This window comes from Manacus candei, unplaced genomic scaffold, assembly GCF_025592945.1.
Source record: "Manacus candei isolate 608988 ecotype Guabito, Panama unplaced genomic scaffold, ASM2559294v1 h1tg000064l, whole genome shotgun sequence".
Lineage (NCBI taxonomy): Eukaryota > Metazoa > Chordata > Aves > Passeriformes > Pipridae > Manacus > Manacus candei.
Genome location: NW_026138112.1, coordinates 600,824 through 617,205, shown reverse-complemented (window position 1 = coordinate 617,205; position 16,382 = coordinate 600,824). Strand labels below are relative to the sequence as shown.

Below are 16,382 nucleotides of genomic sequence, written 5' to 3'. Positions count from 1 at the left end.
TGAATCCTGTCTGTGTCTCTGATCAACGATAACTGTTGATCAGAGCTTTCCTAAGGTGTGATGAGGTCCATGACTTGGAAGGACACTGCAGATCCTGCAGGGACTAATGTCAAAGCCAGGGTACAAACAGGCAAAGTGTTTGTGCAAACCAGTGCAGGAGTTCAGTGCCAGGGTGGGACTGCAGCCTGCTCCCCTGCAACCCATGCTGCTACAGCCCAGCAGACACCAGCTTGGAGGATCATGGTGATTTTTCTGCCAGGTACTTCACACTCACATCCACCTGGTGAAGGGGGCATTGGTTTGAAGACAACAACGGGGTGGGGGACAAAGGGAGAGGAAAGGCTTTGGCAGCCCTGGTGTAGATTATCATAAACTTCTGAGGAGACAGCCTGGCCAGGCTGGGTATCTGCCTTCCCAACAAGGTTTACCCTCAGTAAAGTCTATCACAATAAACAACAGCTTATCCTGTCTGTGACAGAACTTGGTGCATCTTGTTTAACTTGTTGTAAAGTCACTGTTTTAAGAAGCAGAGACAGGACTCTGGAAGGTTAAGCTAAATACACTCAATCTGATTCACTATGTGATGGCAGAGGGCAGGTGATGCAAAGCTGTGAGGAATGGCTGAGTCCCCACCCCTGGAGTGCTCAAAAGCCCTGTGGATGTGGCACTTGAGCATTTGGGACACTGGTGGCCTTGGAAGTGCTGGGGGAACAGCTGGACTCGATGATCTCAGAGGGCTTTTCCAACCCAAAGGATTCTCTGGTTCTGTGATGATCACTCCCAGTGTTTTAGTTTCCCAGGTCAGTTCTGAGCCCACCTTTCAGCTCCCCGTGGCCCAGCCGGCCCAGCCGGCCGATGACGACCCTCCAGGGCAGGGATGTCATCTGGACAATTCCAATGCACCATTCCCAGAGCTTCTGCAGCCCGATCTTCCGGGCAGACAGCTTGCTCCTCCTCGACCTGCACGTTGAGGAAGGGAGAAAAACAGTGAGAAGAGAATCAGGGACAAGGTTTCTGTTCTCTGTAATTCTGTCACTGCTTACCCTCGGAGGAGTTGTTACAGTTCTGTGCAATCTCTAACAATTTTACTGCTCATAATAGGAAAAAACCATGTGTGTGCTTTCAGTACTGTTGCTGCAGTGACACACAAGAGGTGTCAAACTGCTGAGCCACACACCAGGTGTTCCTAAAGGTAAGAGTTGCAGGTAAAACAGCTGTAAAACAAGCTGTAAAACAACTCTGACTCAGCAACTTCTTCCTCTGCAGATCCTGAATTATCAGAGTGCCGACTGAAATTATCACTGTGACACTATCACGATCTCTTAGCAGGAAATAGGGCTGGAAGGGATGAGTGTGGGGGGTGACAATGTGACAGAGGTGGCACATGCCAGCCAGGGCCAGCAGTACCTGCTGGGCACGTCGATGTTGACGATGCAGGTCTCCAGCAGCTCCCCGTGCAGGTCGGTGCAGGACGCCAGGAGCCAGCGCTGGTCGTGGGACAGGCAGTACCCCACAAACAGCACGTTGTACTTCTGACTGGCCTCCCCAAAGGTCTCTCCCAGCTCTGTCTGCTTGTCTTTGATGGGTGCCAGGATGAAAGGAGGTGAGTACACCTGGATGGGGCTGGGCCTCTGCAACAGAGAGCATGTCAGCAGACAGATCAGAAAGTATTTCTCACAAGAAACACTGGCAGTGAGTACAGAGAGAGGAGAGTGTGAAACAGTAAATAAGTTCAAGGCATTCCTAGTCAAGAGAGAGATTGGGGAAAGGAGGGTTATAGATAATTCATTGCTGTAGTTAAAGCTGATGCATTCAAACCTTATCTAAAGACTTCTTTTTATGTACAGGTATGAAACCAGTCCTTGGACCAGCCTCTGACACAGGCAGGAGTTTAAACCTCCTCAGCTGTCAGATGCTCCTGTTCCTTAACTGTCTTTGAGGCCCTTGGCTGGATTTGCTCCATGTTTGTTGTTCTGAGGAGCCCAGAGCCAGAGGAGAGGAGAACCAGCACCTCCCCAGCACAGCCCCACTGCCCCTGCCCTGCTCCAAGGGCACAGGGCTGGCTCACACCCACCGTGTCCAACAGGACCTCCAGGTCTCCTTCTGCAAAGCTGCTTCCCACATGGTCCCCACAAAGCCATCTTTGCTCTCTAACTCCTCTGTGGAGAACAAATGTGATGGGCCTGACCAGACATGCTCCATAATTAAGAAATAGTCAGGGTGTTTTCTTAATTTTTCAGCAAAGTTTGGGAGTCTGCAGTGCAGACTGAGAGTAGAGATTTGATTAATTAATTGTGCTAAATGCAAGTGGCTCATGAAAACATTTTCCCTTTTTTTTGCTGTCTTTTGCATCTTCAGGAAATTAAACATGAAATGCAAAGTGCAAGTTAATCAGCTCAGAGGAAACGTAAGGGATGGTGTTTTCTCAGAGACAGGAAGGGATGTCCAGTGTTTCTGCTCCTGCCCCTTCCTGAAAGAACCATCCCAGCCTGGCAGGAGTGGAACTATCCCAACCTGGCAGGAGAGTAGGAGCATCAGTTCAAGGGAGGGAGATGCTCAGAGGAGTCTTGCAATTTTTTTACCCTTCCCCTCACACCTAAATAGCTTCAAGTGTGACTGTTGTAACCTGCTGTAAATCCACCCTGCTGGACAGACACCTCCGAGGGAAGCAGAGGAGGGACTGTGAAAGGGAGGTGCCTGAGGTCAGGCTGCTCTCAGGAATTCCCAGTGAGACACTATGGATTCCTGTGAGCAGCAGAATGTGCCAGTAGGTTGGGTCTGTGATGATTCTGCAAGTAGGCTTCAAACCCAACAAGCAGGCCTTTATCCCAAGATAAGTTGAAGTGTTTACTGTCTATTAAACCTAAATAAAATATCCATTGTTATCCTTCAAAGAATGCAAAACATTCATAGAAAGTAGGATGGATTATCCTTCTTTTGAAATCCCTGAAATTCCAGAAACGAGGCTTGAATATTTACACTTTAAAAAACAGATGAAAGACAAGCCCATGGAAAGAGGGGGATTTCTCCATTACCTCAGGGAATTAATATACCATCTGTAATTAGGCACAAGAACTTATATCTATGCATAAACATGTGCACAGAAACACAGGTTGGACATAAACTCTTGGTGGAGCACTAGAGACTAAAACCACAGAATGACTCGGAAACCCCAGTAACGATGTGCATTTTCTCTTCTTTCACACTGATCTTTAACCTTTTACTTTATGACTCAAAACCAGGAGCTTAAAATGTTTTGAAAGCAAGTAATCTGACATTTTTCCTACTGTTTTCTATTTAGCATTAGCTTGTCTTTTCCCTTTATATTATCATTGTCTGCTGCACCCTGAAAAAAACGCTCCCGCCCGTGTTTTCTCTACTCTTGTTTTGATATCTGAGCAAAGTGGTCACAGTTTATCAGCAGCCTCTCACTCCCTTGCCCCCAGTACCAACCTCGGGGTTTTTGAGGGTCATCTCAATGCTGGCAGCTGGCCCAAAGCCCGTGAGGGACTTGATGTGGATCTGGGTGGGCAGGGGCCTCCTGCACTGGCAGTACACGGAGAACGCCAGGGACTTCAAGTGCTGGATGTAGAAAACCTGCTCATCCTTCATTGTCTGCAGCATGTACTGGCAAGGCACAATCTGGGCAAGGCAGACACACAATCAACAGGACTGAAAGGCTTCCAAGGGCTGCTCATGAACATCAAACCAGGCTCACATGTCACTGAACACCCAGGACAGTCGGTGACACCCCGTTATTGGCACCACAACTCCTGCCTGCACTCCCTGGGACACAACTGCTGCTCCCATCACACTGACACAGTGAATTTTAACCTCTGTAATCCTCAGTCCAAAATCAAACACCCCAATTAAAACGCCCTGAATTGTTTAAAAACTGTTTTTGTGACCAACACCTCCGTTTGCAGGTGGCTGAGCTGCACAGTCTCTGCTGTCCAGGCAGGTTTGGCTCCATGGCCTGGGGTCAGAGCCAGGAATTGTGTGCTGGACACAAGGAATTGGCACTGGGGTGTCACTCTTAAGGAGTGTAGAGAGCACAGTTAAGATGCTGTTACAGTGATTTGTGTGGTTTCTCCTTTTCAACTCAGTAATGATTGGAAGCTCAGCCACCTCATGCTGCTGCTCAGCTTTATTTAAGTCACGTGGAGCAGCACCAGTGAACTCACATGTTCAACCAGCAAGAGCAGAGCCACAGGGAGATGAGCCTGTGAGATGAGTTTGGTGTTCAAGACCCAAACTGCACAACAAGAGCAGGAAGGAGAAATGGCACAGAAGTAAACAAAGCATGACAAAAATCAGGTTTCCAGTTCAGACACATTTTAAAATTAGAATTAAATCCCTGTAACCTGATTGTTTTAAGGTACTGTTTTTATTGCACAAGTCCCACACATGGCTCTGGAAGCATCTTTCCTTTCACAGTGAGAGCAGGAACTGTCAATGCAAACATTTCTGTTGTGGTCAACACTGCAAGACCCAAACAGATTCTTTCAACAAATATTTTCAGTAGTAATAAAACTTAAGTATCACAAAACTTTTACTACTTTATGGTTCTTGCTTGAACCATGAGAACTTTGGCAGCACGTTCTATTACTAAATGTGGCTGTGTGTTTTTAAAAGACAGTTTTACCCAGGAATTCCAGAAGCTGGGCTTTCCCCTCTGGACAGGAATTGCAATAAAGCTGCAAACATTTGGGGTGGATTTATTCTGAAGTAACTGCATATTTGGGTGTGCTGTGGTACAGCTGTGAGAATGTGGTGCTGGGAACTAGATCAGTTACCCTTTACTGAGAGAAAACTGCTGTTTTGACTTAAACTGGCCAACTATTTTGAGGAGCAAACAGTAAATGCCCAGAAAACAAACAATACTGAGAAAAAGGGTCAGTCCCTTGCTTGTCTGATCCAGCCTCAGATCCAGTGTCGATGGGAAATCACAAGAACTTCCAATTCTCTTTTATATATATATATTTATATATATAATTTGAAATACTTCTGAGCCAAGGTGAGCACACCTGAATGAGGCCCACAGAAACCCTTCCCACACTGCTTCCTGCAGTGCTGCACATGGACAGGCACAGCCTGTGCCCTCTGGCCTCCCATTCTCCCCACAGTTATTCAGCCTCTGGCACAGAGCAGCCCTGGCAATGCAGGCAAGGCTGGGCAAGAGGCCAAGTGCTGCTTCTGGCTGCACAAATTCAATTCCTAAGCAATTCCAGAGTAAGTAACTATTATTATATGCCAAGTTACATGGTAAATTATTTTTAAGCAGCAGATAATAACAGTACAATAGTTATATTATGCATTAAATGTCTGGTTTCACATACTTCTTTTGGATTAAACAGCATAAATCAAGGGAATATAAACAGCAAACAACTCAACATGTAGAGCAATCAAAGGAGCAACTGGACATTCTTGGCAATGGCAACTCAAGTTGCAACTGAAATAACTGCAATCCCTCTCCAGGAAGCCCCAGGAGACAGATCTGACACAGGGATACTGGGGCTGCTTTAAATTTTTCCTCATCAAAAATCAGGGGTTTTTTTTTATATATAACCTTGTACTGCCAAGAAAACAATTCCTAAATGTCCCCTAAATATCCCATGTCATGCCCCACCCTGTATCTTTCAGGGTGTCACAGACGTGCTGTGAGGGGGGACCGTGAGGACGCGGGGGAAGGCGGCGCTACCTGGAGAATGAAAGAATTCCTCATGTTCTCAGGCAAGTTATCCAACATTTCTGTGTAGCATCTCATGAGACTCAGGAGCCAGAAGTTGGCTGAGGCAGACTCCTCCTCTGCAGTGTAGGTGAAGGGGTCCACCATGTAGATGACCACGGCAGGGGGGTAGGCGTTGCTGTCGGCGGCCTCCGGCTCCGTGGGGACCCCGATCCGCTCCCGCTCGGGGACCCTGCACACACACACACACACACAGAGGGGACAGGCACGGGAACAAGGGTCAGTCCTGCTTTTCTGAACACTCTGAGGGGCTGAGGGGGTGGTGGGGAAAAGGAAAGTACTGAGGAATCCTCGTGTCCAGAAGCAAAACTAAAACCCGTGACGACAGCGACAGGCGGGACTTTTACTCACTGCAGTTCCTAACCCAAAATACCTGGGTTTAGTTATGCATTAAAGATACACAGGGTCTAACATAATCTCATTTAATGCAATCAGAACAGATTATGTCTGAAGATTATGGAAGATCTGACTGTTATTAGCTCTGTGAGTTTTCATGTAGGTGCTTGCCTGGGTTTTGGTGCAGTTTAGGGTTTGCTTTTGGGAGAGGTGGAGGGAGGAATCGAGCACAACAAAGCAATATTCACGGAGCCTGAAGTCCTGTTCAGGCACAGGGAAGGTTCCAGTGGTAATGGAAGGAGCAACTGAACATTTTTTACTCGGTAAAATGCTCCTCCAACCCCAACCATGAGCAGGAGGCTCAACATCTGTAAGTGATCAAAGAAGCTCAGACTTTGTCAGAAGCTGCTGCAGCTGCTCAGAGGGTGTTTTGCAGGGATCAGTGAACAGATGTCTCAAGGACAACCCACACTAGAACAGGATGTGGGCTTTTCCCTCAACATACAGGAACTCCACAACACACACCGTGACTATTAGCAATATGCATTATTATGAGAGTAATGAAAAACATGTTCCCTCAGGAAGTTACTTACACACAATGTCAAAAAACCTTTCCCTAATTTTTATGTTTGATGGGTGGCTGTTCATAGTGAAGTCTTTAAAGGAGTTCTGCTGCTGAAATTTATTTTAAAGTAACAGGACTCCAACCCTGTTTCCTGCCCTCACAGTGTACCTGCCTGAAAAACAACACCTGCAATGCAAGAAAATCAGAAAAAAAAAGTAATCTGTGGCTTGCACTTTGCATCTGTCAACATTCCAGGTGTGATGGAGCAAGAGGCATCCAGCTCCATGGGATATCCTGCAGTGCCTGACACGGGCAGGCCGAGCCAGCAGGTTTGGCACAGCACCTGAGAACCCCTCTGTGTAGGTGCAAAGACAGGCCAGGTGGGGAATCCTAGAGATCCAACACCCACATCCATGCAGCTGAACCAGGCTTTGACTGTTCTAACAAAAACACGGGAGGGTTGTTTTTCCAACTCCCCTTTATCAGGGACTGCTACAAACCACCCAGAACGGGCCCTGCTCCACTCCCACCTGCCAGAGGGGCCTCCCCTTTCCATGGGACTTAAGGGTTGCGAGCTCTGGGAAAGGATGGGAAGGCCAGTGGGTGTAACGAGGAGCACTGTGAGCACTTACCCTTCCTGCCCCTCCTGCTGCTGCTGGGGCAGGCTCTGCCCCTGCTCCGTGTCGGCCGCGGGGACGCTGCCCTGGGCTCGCTCTGCCGCGCCCGCCCCGGCACCGCCCTGCCCGGGGCCGGCACTGCCGCTGAACCCGGGCGTGGAGGAGCTGCCCGGCATCGGGGCAGTGCTGGGGGTGGCAGAGGACGCCGACAGCGGCACGGAGGAGCCCGAGGAGGAGGTGCTCCCGGCGGGAAGGCTGGTGGTGCCGGCGCTGGGCGTGGAGCTGAAGGAGCTGCCCGTGGCCGGGGCCCCGGAGAGACACGAGGGGTTGGAGGGAGCGGGTCCGGCGTTCCCGGGAGCTGCCTGGGCCTGGCCGGCTGGGGCAGGGGTCGGGTACTTGGGGGGCAGCAGCAGGCTGCTGTCCAGCTGCAGGGTGGCTAAGTAAGGTGCTGGAAGGGAAGGGAAGAGGAGAGGGGGTTAGTGACAGTCCCATCAGAGGAACCCGCAGCAACCAGCAGGTCAGAAAATGCTTTCTGTGCTATTAGAATGTTCTAAGGAGATACAAATGCCAATGGATTTCCACTGTAAATGTTTGCTTTGGAATACGCTCTTCAGAGCTTCAGTTCTGACTGATATGAATCAAATGTCTTAAAAACAGGGCTGACTTTGCAGAGCTCTGTGACTGTGACTGACACATCCCGATCTCTGCCCAGCCCGGGTTGCAATAACAGTGTTACAGTGCTCAGCTCTGCAGTCTAGGACAGGTTATCTCTGTCAGGCTGAAAGCCTGGAAGTCCTTTTTGTCTGAGGCAAACAATGGCAAACTTTATTATAGTTATTTCTGCCCCTCAGTATGAGAAAAAGAGAGATCACAGTGATTATTTACAAGTAATAAATGAAAATTTCTTATTTATTTACTCTCAGAGGTGGTAAATCACCAGGGGGGAAGGTTCCAATGCTGCCCTGCCAGATGCCTCAGGGGCTTGGAGCAACCTGGGATAGTGGAAGGTGGCCCTGCCCATGGCAGGGAGTGGAATGACAGGAGCTTTAAGGTTCCTTCCAACCCAAACCACTCCATCATTCTGTGATCTTTATGATATACAAACACCTTGTACCAAACTGACTGCTTTAAAGAGGTAAGAATTGGCTTTTCAATCTCTGACATGATCCCCAGGGTGATAAACAACAACAAGGAGGAGGCAAATTTAACACGGAAGGATTAGGAAATTAAGATAATAGCTTTTTAATTTTTAATTAGATGTTAATCTGTGCCTGAAGAACGCCCCCCCCCTCATTTCCACCTCCTGCAAATCCCTCCCAGCCCCCCGAGCAGCCGGGACTCACCAAGGTGATGGCGGCAGACCTGGGCGTAGAGTTTGAGCCTGGAATGATTGTCCCCGTCCTCGGAGCCCCAGGGCTGGGGGAGCCACTCGGTGCCCAGCTCCTCGGGCAGCGTGGGGGCCGCGCTCCTGCCCACCCGCAGGATCCCGTCACGCAGCACTTTGCAGATGGGCTTGTGCTGGCCCAGCCTGCACATCTGGGGGGGGAGAGGAAATGCTGCTGGGGAGATGCCAGGCACCTGGTTGGAGCCTAAACCCTTCGTCCCCAGCACACGCCTCAGCAAATGGATCTTAAAAAAAAAAGGCTGTGTTTGACTGTGGATTGAACTGCAGTCACAGCAGAGCTGAAAGAGGGGTAAAGGGGGACAGCGAGGCTGGGAAGGGGTTGGAGCAGCAGGAGGGGCTGAGGGAGCTGGGGGGGCTCAGCCTGGAGAAAAGGAGGCTCAGGGGGGACCTTCTGGCTCTGCAACCCCCTGACAGGAGGGGGGAGCCAGGGGGGGGGTCGGGCTCTGCTCCCAGGGAACAAGGGACAGGAGGAGAGGGAACGGCCTCCAACTGTGCCAGGGGAGGGTCAGGTTGGACATTGGGAAGAAGCTCTTCCCAGAGAGAGTGATCAGATACTGGAATGGGTTGCCCAGGGGGTGGAGCCACAGTGCCTTGGGGTGTTTAGGGACACACTGGATGTGGCATCAGTGCCATGGGCTGGGTGACACGGTGGGGTTGGGTCACAGGTTGGACTCGATGACCTCAGAGGTCTTTTCCAACCTGGTTGATCCTGTAAGGAATCAGGTACTGAGGATTACAGCACCTGCACACTAAAACAATGAATGGCTTTATGTCCAGCTTAGCAGTTATGAGAAAGCAGCTCCTGGGTCTGCCCCTTGCTCTTTAGCCTTGGTTGGGCCATGGCTGAGAGGCTGCAGCTGCACTAAAGCCACTGCCACATCCTCTGTGTGCTGCAAAGAGCAGGTGGCAACACACCCCCCAACCCACCCAGAGAATCACAGTGTGACTCAGACAGCACTGCTGGAGAGCCCTCAACAGGACAGAAACCCCTTCTTCAAACAGCTGTTACTTTAACAAACACGGATTTCTCCCCATGACCATGCACTGGGGCAGAAGGACCACTTGGGAAGCAATAACTCTGCGTGGTTCCCGTTTCCAACCTCGTATACAGCGCTCAAGTCCCTGAAGAAAGTTTTGGCTCCGTCGAGCAAGGCCTCGTTTTCCGGACACACCACGATGTAGGCGACGTCCCGATGGCCCCCGTATGGGTCCAGCAAGAGCCTCTCCCAGAAGGGCAAGGAGAAGGGAGAGATTGTCAGGAAGTCCTTGTCATAGCCCACGAGTAACGTCGGGATCGGGAGAGGCTCCGGGGACTCCTCAGAGCCTTCCAAGGGAAAATAAAGAGAGAAGAGAGGTTAAAATAACTGGGAATCACTAATCCCTTGCCATGATGAGTCTCCTGCAAGTCTGGTCATCGAGTGGAAATGTGTGTCAAGGGTGTGCCATCCCTATAAACCACGTTCTCACATGGCCCTTTCTTGGAAAAAATATTCCACAAAGGAAAAGAGATTTATCTGTCCTTGAGAAATGTCATAGAATCAAAGTTCAGTTGGCCAAAGTGGAGGGAGCTGATCCAAGCACCACTTTGACTTCCCTGGAAAGCTGCAATAAAACATCTCCCAGTGTACTCTGAATACAGGTACTGCCCTTCCTGAGGCTTCATGTCCTGGTTTTCCTTTGTCACATCCACAACCACAGCTCAGGAGTTCTTGTTCTGTCACAAGTAATAACAGGAAAACACAAAATCTGATCTTACAGTTCTTCACCCACCTCCACCTGGTTGTGCAAAATTACTAAAGCTCAGGCTCATTTATTCCCAGGTACATAATACCACACAAAGTTATCACAGTTCCATAAATTGCCTCCCACCCCTCTCCACAGGATGTGCTCTGAGCACTTGTTGTCCCCATGGAGAGGATTATTATCCAGGGTAACAGGGTGACTCCCAGACACTGAGCTCAGGGGAAGATATATTGCTGAAAATGTCAAGCAAAAATATACCCAGTAGTTTCTGCAGAATGTAATTCAACTTTATTAAAAAGTTCAGTAAAATTCACTGACTCTCCATCAAAGGCTCTGTTCCGTACTCTGTGGGAATTTTGGTTTTATTCTCTGGTAACAATTGGCAAATCCTAACTCCTAAAGTCACAAATTATTAGAAGTACTCCAGCACAACAGCTTTAGTCAGTGAGACACCCCCAGTTGTCCCAGCCCCAAGAAAGCACCAACATATCAAATACCAACAGAGAGGAAATGAAGCTGTAGTGAAAAAACTAACCAAGACTGCATTGGTTGAGCCTGAAATAAGAAATACAGATTTAAATGTCAGTCATTATTCTGCAAAGGTGCACATGGCAAAATCTGGTTTGTAATTTGGATTTCCCAGAGGTGTCACAGACAGATAATTAAAACAAAACTTCTTATTAAGACTATGGGAAGCCTTAGAACAAGGAAACCCCTGTGTGGAGAAAGCACCCCCGAGCTTTGTGGACTTGCACAGCTCACACAGCCCCTCTCCCCGTTGGGCTGTGGCTGATTTTAGCAGCCCCCTCTGCTCACGTTGTGCCTGCACCAGTTGCTTCAGTCTGAGCCCAGCCCCACACTCAGATAGGGCTGAGCCTCACCCACCCCTTGTGCCCTCTGTACATGTCCCTCAGCCTGGAAGGGTAAAGCCTCCACCACGCTGTTTGAGATGTGCTTCAAATGCCTTTCAGGGCCCTACAAAGCCATGTGAAGAGCCCCCCACGACCCCAAGCTGTATGAAGAGCCCCCTCCTAACACATTTCCAGAAAAAAGAACCCACTTCCAAGAAACTCTGCTTTCCTTCCAACTTGGCCTGGCCCACAGGGTACCTACCGTAGGTTCCCCGTCCTGCCATCTTATGGAATTGCTGCCAGGTGAGTGGTCCCTGCACGTGCTGGATGTTCTCCCAGGTCCTTCCCGTTCTCTTCTTCTGGATGGCATCCTGGAGGAAGGGCTGGAGCGAGAGCAGCATGCGCACCACGTCCTGGGAGGAGAGCATGCTGATGTCCAGCACTGCAAGGACAAGGAGCACCATCACTTCAGGGAGGGACACCAGCAATCCTTCAGAGGGGACAGCATTTTCTGTGCATTGTGCCTCCCTACTGCTCTGCACGCTGCCCATGGAATTTGGGCAGCTCTGATAACCCAAGGGCATTTAACGTGGGGCTTTCTGAAACCACAGCTGCAATGAAGCTGTCACCATAGCCTTTACACACCTTCCAGTGCTACAGCTGCAGGCTCAGCTCACAAGATGTCAGAGCATCTTTAAACAGGCAATATTTAATTATGAAATAATTATTTTTCCCTCGACGCTTTTTTCCCCTAACTCTCGTGTACAGAGCAGTTCTCTTCTGCTGACTGCTTTTACCCTTCCCCAGAAAACGAGGGGCCATAATCCTGCCTTCCCCCAAATACCTGGATTTGTTTTGCCTCTCTGCTTCACATTTGTGAACTTCCACACAGACTCTGTCACAATTTAGGCCACAAAGTCTGAGGACAACGGGACTATTGGTACTTGAGATGTAACCAGATTATTGGTACTTCAGATATCATTTATAAAGCTTGCAGAACTCTCCTTTATTTCTAGCTTGTTCTCAGGCCTGTCACTTCCCACACAGAGATTAAGCGGGTCACGACTGCCGAGATCCAAAGGAATTCCAGGGTCAGAGGGTGGGTTGTGCCCCTACCGTTGCTGTGAGGCCAGGAGTGGACGGTGGCACTTCGTACGAGGGCCTCGTCCACCTTGCCCCCCGTGGGGTTGTCCACGTACTGCCGGCCCTGCTCCAGGGCGTTGAAACACTCCACCCAGGAGTCGTTGCTGTCGGCCTGCAGCCGGTCGTAGCTCCAGCTCGTGCAGGGCAGCGCCTGCCGGTTGTTGGAGGACATGTAATCCAGGCAGCTCAGCGACGTGAAGGGCTGCGTGTGCTGGTTCTGCAGGAGCAGCAGGAGGCTCATGGGGGGCTCCTGGCTCCTCCTGGCTCCCTCTCCCATCTGCGCCATCAGGCCGCTCTGACAGACCATCAGCCTGCGCTCCGCGGCCTGGCCGATGTCCGAGGTCTTGCCGAAGATGTCGAGCTCGTCCTCGATGAAGAGCCCGGAGTTGTAGCCCAGCTTGCGGTTGATGATGGCGCTGAAGCCGCAGGTGCAGCGGTACTGGTCCTCGTTGGACGAGTCGGGGATGTAGAGCCCCACGTCGGCGCCCTTGATGTTCATGTTGCAGGCGCAGACGCAGCAGCTGTCGAAGTTCCTGTCCTTGAAGATGTTGAGCACGGAGTCGGAGAGGATGAGGGTGACGTACAGGCTGTGGGCCTCGGGGATGGGCTGCACCGTGCCCGGCTCCACCGAGTTGAGCGGCCGCGTGGTGGAGGGGGTGGAGGCGGGGGAGCCCTGGTCGGTGCTGTCGTACTTGACGGAGCCCTGGCCGCTGGCGGTGCCCCCGCCCCGGGGCGTGCGGGGCGTGCGGGGCGTGCGCGGGGTGGGCACGGAGAAGCGGGGGGTGGCGGGGGACGGCAGCACTCCCGCCCCGCTGTTGCTGGCGGGGGCCGCGCTGTTGAGGGTCACCGGGGTGCTCATCTGGGGGGTGCTCATCTGCAGGTAGTCCTGGTCCGCCAGGCTCCCCACGCTAGGCACGTTGCTGCAAGGAACACACGGGAACAGGGTCACACCCCGTCACGGACTGGGAAACGGGAACATCCCATCATGGACTGGGAAACAGGGGCACATCCCATCACAGACTGGGAAACAGGAACATCCCATCACACACTGGGAAACAGGAACATCCCATCACACACTGGGAAACAGGAACATCCCATCACACACTGGGAAACAGGGGCACATCCCATCACACACTGGGAAACAGGAACATCCCATCACACACTGGGAAATGGGGGCACATCCCATCACACACTGGGAAACGGGAACATCCCATCACACACTGGGAAACAGGAACATCCCATCACACACTGGGAAACAGGGGCACATCCCGTCATGAACTGGGAAACAGGAACATCCCATCACACACTGGGAAATGGGGGCACATCTCATCACACACTGGGAAACAGGGGCACACCCCATCACACACTGGGAAACAGGAACATCCCATCACACACTGGGAAACAGGGGCACATCCCATCACCAAATGGTCAGTTATGGAGACTGATTTGGCCCAAACCCACTTTTAAACACAAACTGGTCAGTTGTGGAGACTGATTTGGCCAAACCCCACTTTTAAACACAAGGAGACGGTGAAAACTGAAAGGACTCATTGAAAAGTAGCAAAGAACACTCTGCCCACCACCTTGACTCCTGTCTCTCAACACAACTTGTAATTCTCACCACGAATTCTCTCTTTCCTATTATTATGATAACAGGTATCATCTCAGGCACTTCACCCTCTCAAAGATTATTCCCATGGCCTAAAACTCAAATGCTCTTGAGAACAATCTCTAGATAAAATATCGAGTTAAGATTTAGATTGTTTGTAAATCTTTTAGGGAAAAGAGAAAGAACTGTAGTTGTTATTTTAAACATTATTATCCGTGAAGAGATACACAGATGAGTGGAAATGAAGAGAGTAATTCAGAGGCATCCAAATGTTACTCTGTTTTAAAAATCACCCCTTTAAATAGCTGCCACAAGCCCTGCTGTGGTGCTGATACAGGACACCGCTCCCAGTGACACACAGCTGGTACCAGCATGTCCCAGGCTATAAATTCAAACCCTCCTCTGGGATTACACAGCCCACAGCCCAAAGGGACACGTTCCATTACAAACTCTTAGTCCTGTAAAGCTCAGAGTTGTTATCTCTGGGTCATCTCCATCCCTGGCTGGCTTTTATTACCCTGTTTTGTTCTTTTCTGCCAAATTCAAGCGACCACAGAACAGCTGGTACATTCCCATGGGATCTCTCCTCCACTGCAATGACTCCTATCAAGACAGGTGATATGGGGCCAAACAAAGACATCCTGACTCTTCCCTTCCCAGGTCACCACTAAGCTGCTCACTCCTCCTGCCATGTGTTCATTCCATAGGCAAGGAAAGCGTGTGAGGGCTCAGTGAGTCCCTGGATGAAGAAGGGGAAACAGGATTTCTCCCTGTTTATCTGCTCTCACAGTGTATTACTGAAGAGGACCATCATTTGAATGCTCACATATCATTAATGACTTGAAAAGGAAAACAGTGAGGACCTTATTCCTTACAATCATTTTATTACCTTGAGCTGATGTGAGTCCAGCTCAAAGCAGGAAAGGGAGAAATAATGAACCAGGGTTGAAGGAGCTGGGGAGCTGAAGCACAGAATGCCTCAGACTAATAAGAAAAGGTGACCTAGAAACCTTGATTGGCAATCACCACTCTGTGGGAAGCCTGCAGTAATAATCCTCACTCTAATTGGATTAGATTGAAAATGAAAGGGGTTTTTTCCCCAACAAATACCTGAAATTAATAACCAGCTCAGGCCCGGTGCATCAGTTACTATTATGAACAAACTTGAGAATTAAATTGCTCCCCAGGCACTGTATCAAGGGTTTACAATTTCTTCTTTGCAATTCTTTTGAGAGCACTGAAGGATCCTTTGGGGCTGGAAAAGGACTGATTTAAAGGATTTACAGACTGATTTAAAGATACAGACTACTTCCTCCAGAAATGAAGCAGTGCAGCAGGAGACCTTTGTACTATTATTCTGCCTTTTAAGGGGTTTTATTAATTTAATGGTGCAAATTCTTGCTTAGCTTTCAAAACCTCCAGCAATGAATTTCCTCCATAAACACTGCTCATTTCTGAGAACTGAGTGAGGAATACAAGCCTTGAAAATTAATGTCAGTGTTTCCTTACAGGTCACACCACTCTTGTACTTGGCATCTCTTCTTTTGGTATCAAAGAGGGCAGGACAGCACAGGACAGGGGACAGACCTGTCCCAGGTCACCCACTCAGGGAACACACAGGAGCTCACCAAGAGCACAGAGGAGCTCTCACAGCCCTTCTCAGCATCTTCAGAGCCCTCAGGAGGCAAACTGGACTCACCAGGGGCAGAGATCATCTGCCTGGAGCTCAAACTCACACACAAGTACCAACCAGAGGGCAGCCTGACTGGGCTGGAGATGGGAAGGGACAGACATGGAAGGTTCAGTGCAGTCATTTTGTTCCCTAACACTTCTGGTTTATGCTAAATCCCAGTATTTTCCTGTATCAGAGACTGCAGTTCATTCAGGCCCTGCATGTCCCTGTTCTTTAGAAGCACTGAGGTGCAGTGGACACTGCAACACCCCTGGCTGCCAAAGGCTGGGTTTAAATCACACCTTCCTGAGATCAGAACTGTGCTGATCTCAGACAACAGCAAATCTAAAAGGTTTCAGTTACTTTTGCAGGTGAAAGCTCTGTTAACACAGACAATGAGTCATTTTTAGGCAGGGGCTGCACTCACTTGTAGCCGTCTCTGATGAAAGTGGCTGCGGGCGGCAGAGGGAGCTGCTCGATTTTGGGAGGAACAGCCCACGAAGGCCTGAAGATGCAGGTGTCTGGGATCTTCAGGGGTAGGAGGCACTGGCTGGGCAGGATCTTCAGTGGAGCAAACAGGGAGGAGCCCACGAAAGGTTGAAATGATGGAACTTTGTGCACGTACGAGAAGTCCTGAAACGCCAAAGCAACATCGGTTACAACCACACGGTCAGGTTGGTCTTCAGGTGTTT

The 16,382-nt window shown here is 50.0% G+C and overlaps 1 protein-coding gene across 2 annotated transcripts in view; it reads right to left on the bottom strand.

The window, feature by feature from the left end:
- The window catches only part of MED13L (mediator complex subunit 13L), a 178,160-nt gene that overhangs the window by 12,248 nt on the left and 149,530 nt on the right, over positions 1-16,382 (bottom strand). For both annotated transcript variants that reach the window (XM_051805265.1, XM_051805266.1), the window contains 10 exons: positions 16,118-16,323; positions 12,383-13,329; positions 11,529-11,708; positions 9,773-9,996; positions 8,611-8,803; positions 7,283-7,715; positions 5,702-5,921; positions 3,454-3,642; positions 1,408-1,631; positions 818-960 (listed from right to left, as the gene is read on the bottom strand). In XM_051805265.1, coding sequence (XP_051661225.1) covers positions 818-960; positions 1,408-1,631; positions 3,454-3,642; positions 5,702-5,921; positions 7,283-7,715; positions 8,611-8,803; positions 9,773-9,996; positions 11,529-11,708; positions 12,383-13,329; positions 16,118-16,323 — 2,959 coding nt within the window. The remainder of the gene's footprint in view (positions 1-817; positions 961-1,407; positions 1,632-3,453; positions 3,643-5,701; positions 5,922-7,282; positions 7,716-8,610; positions 8,804-9,772; positions 9,997-11,528; positions 11,709-12,382; positions 13,330-16,117; positions 16,324-16,382) is intronic.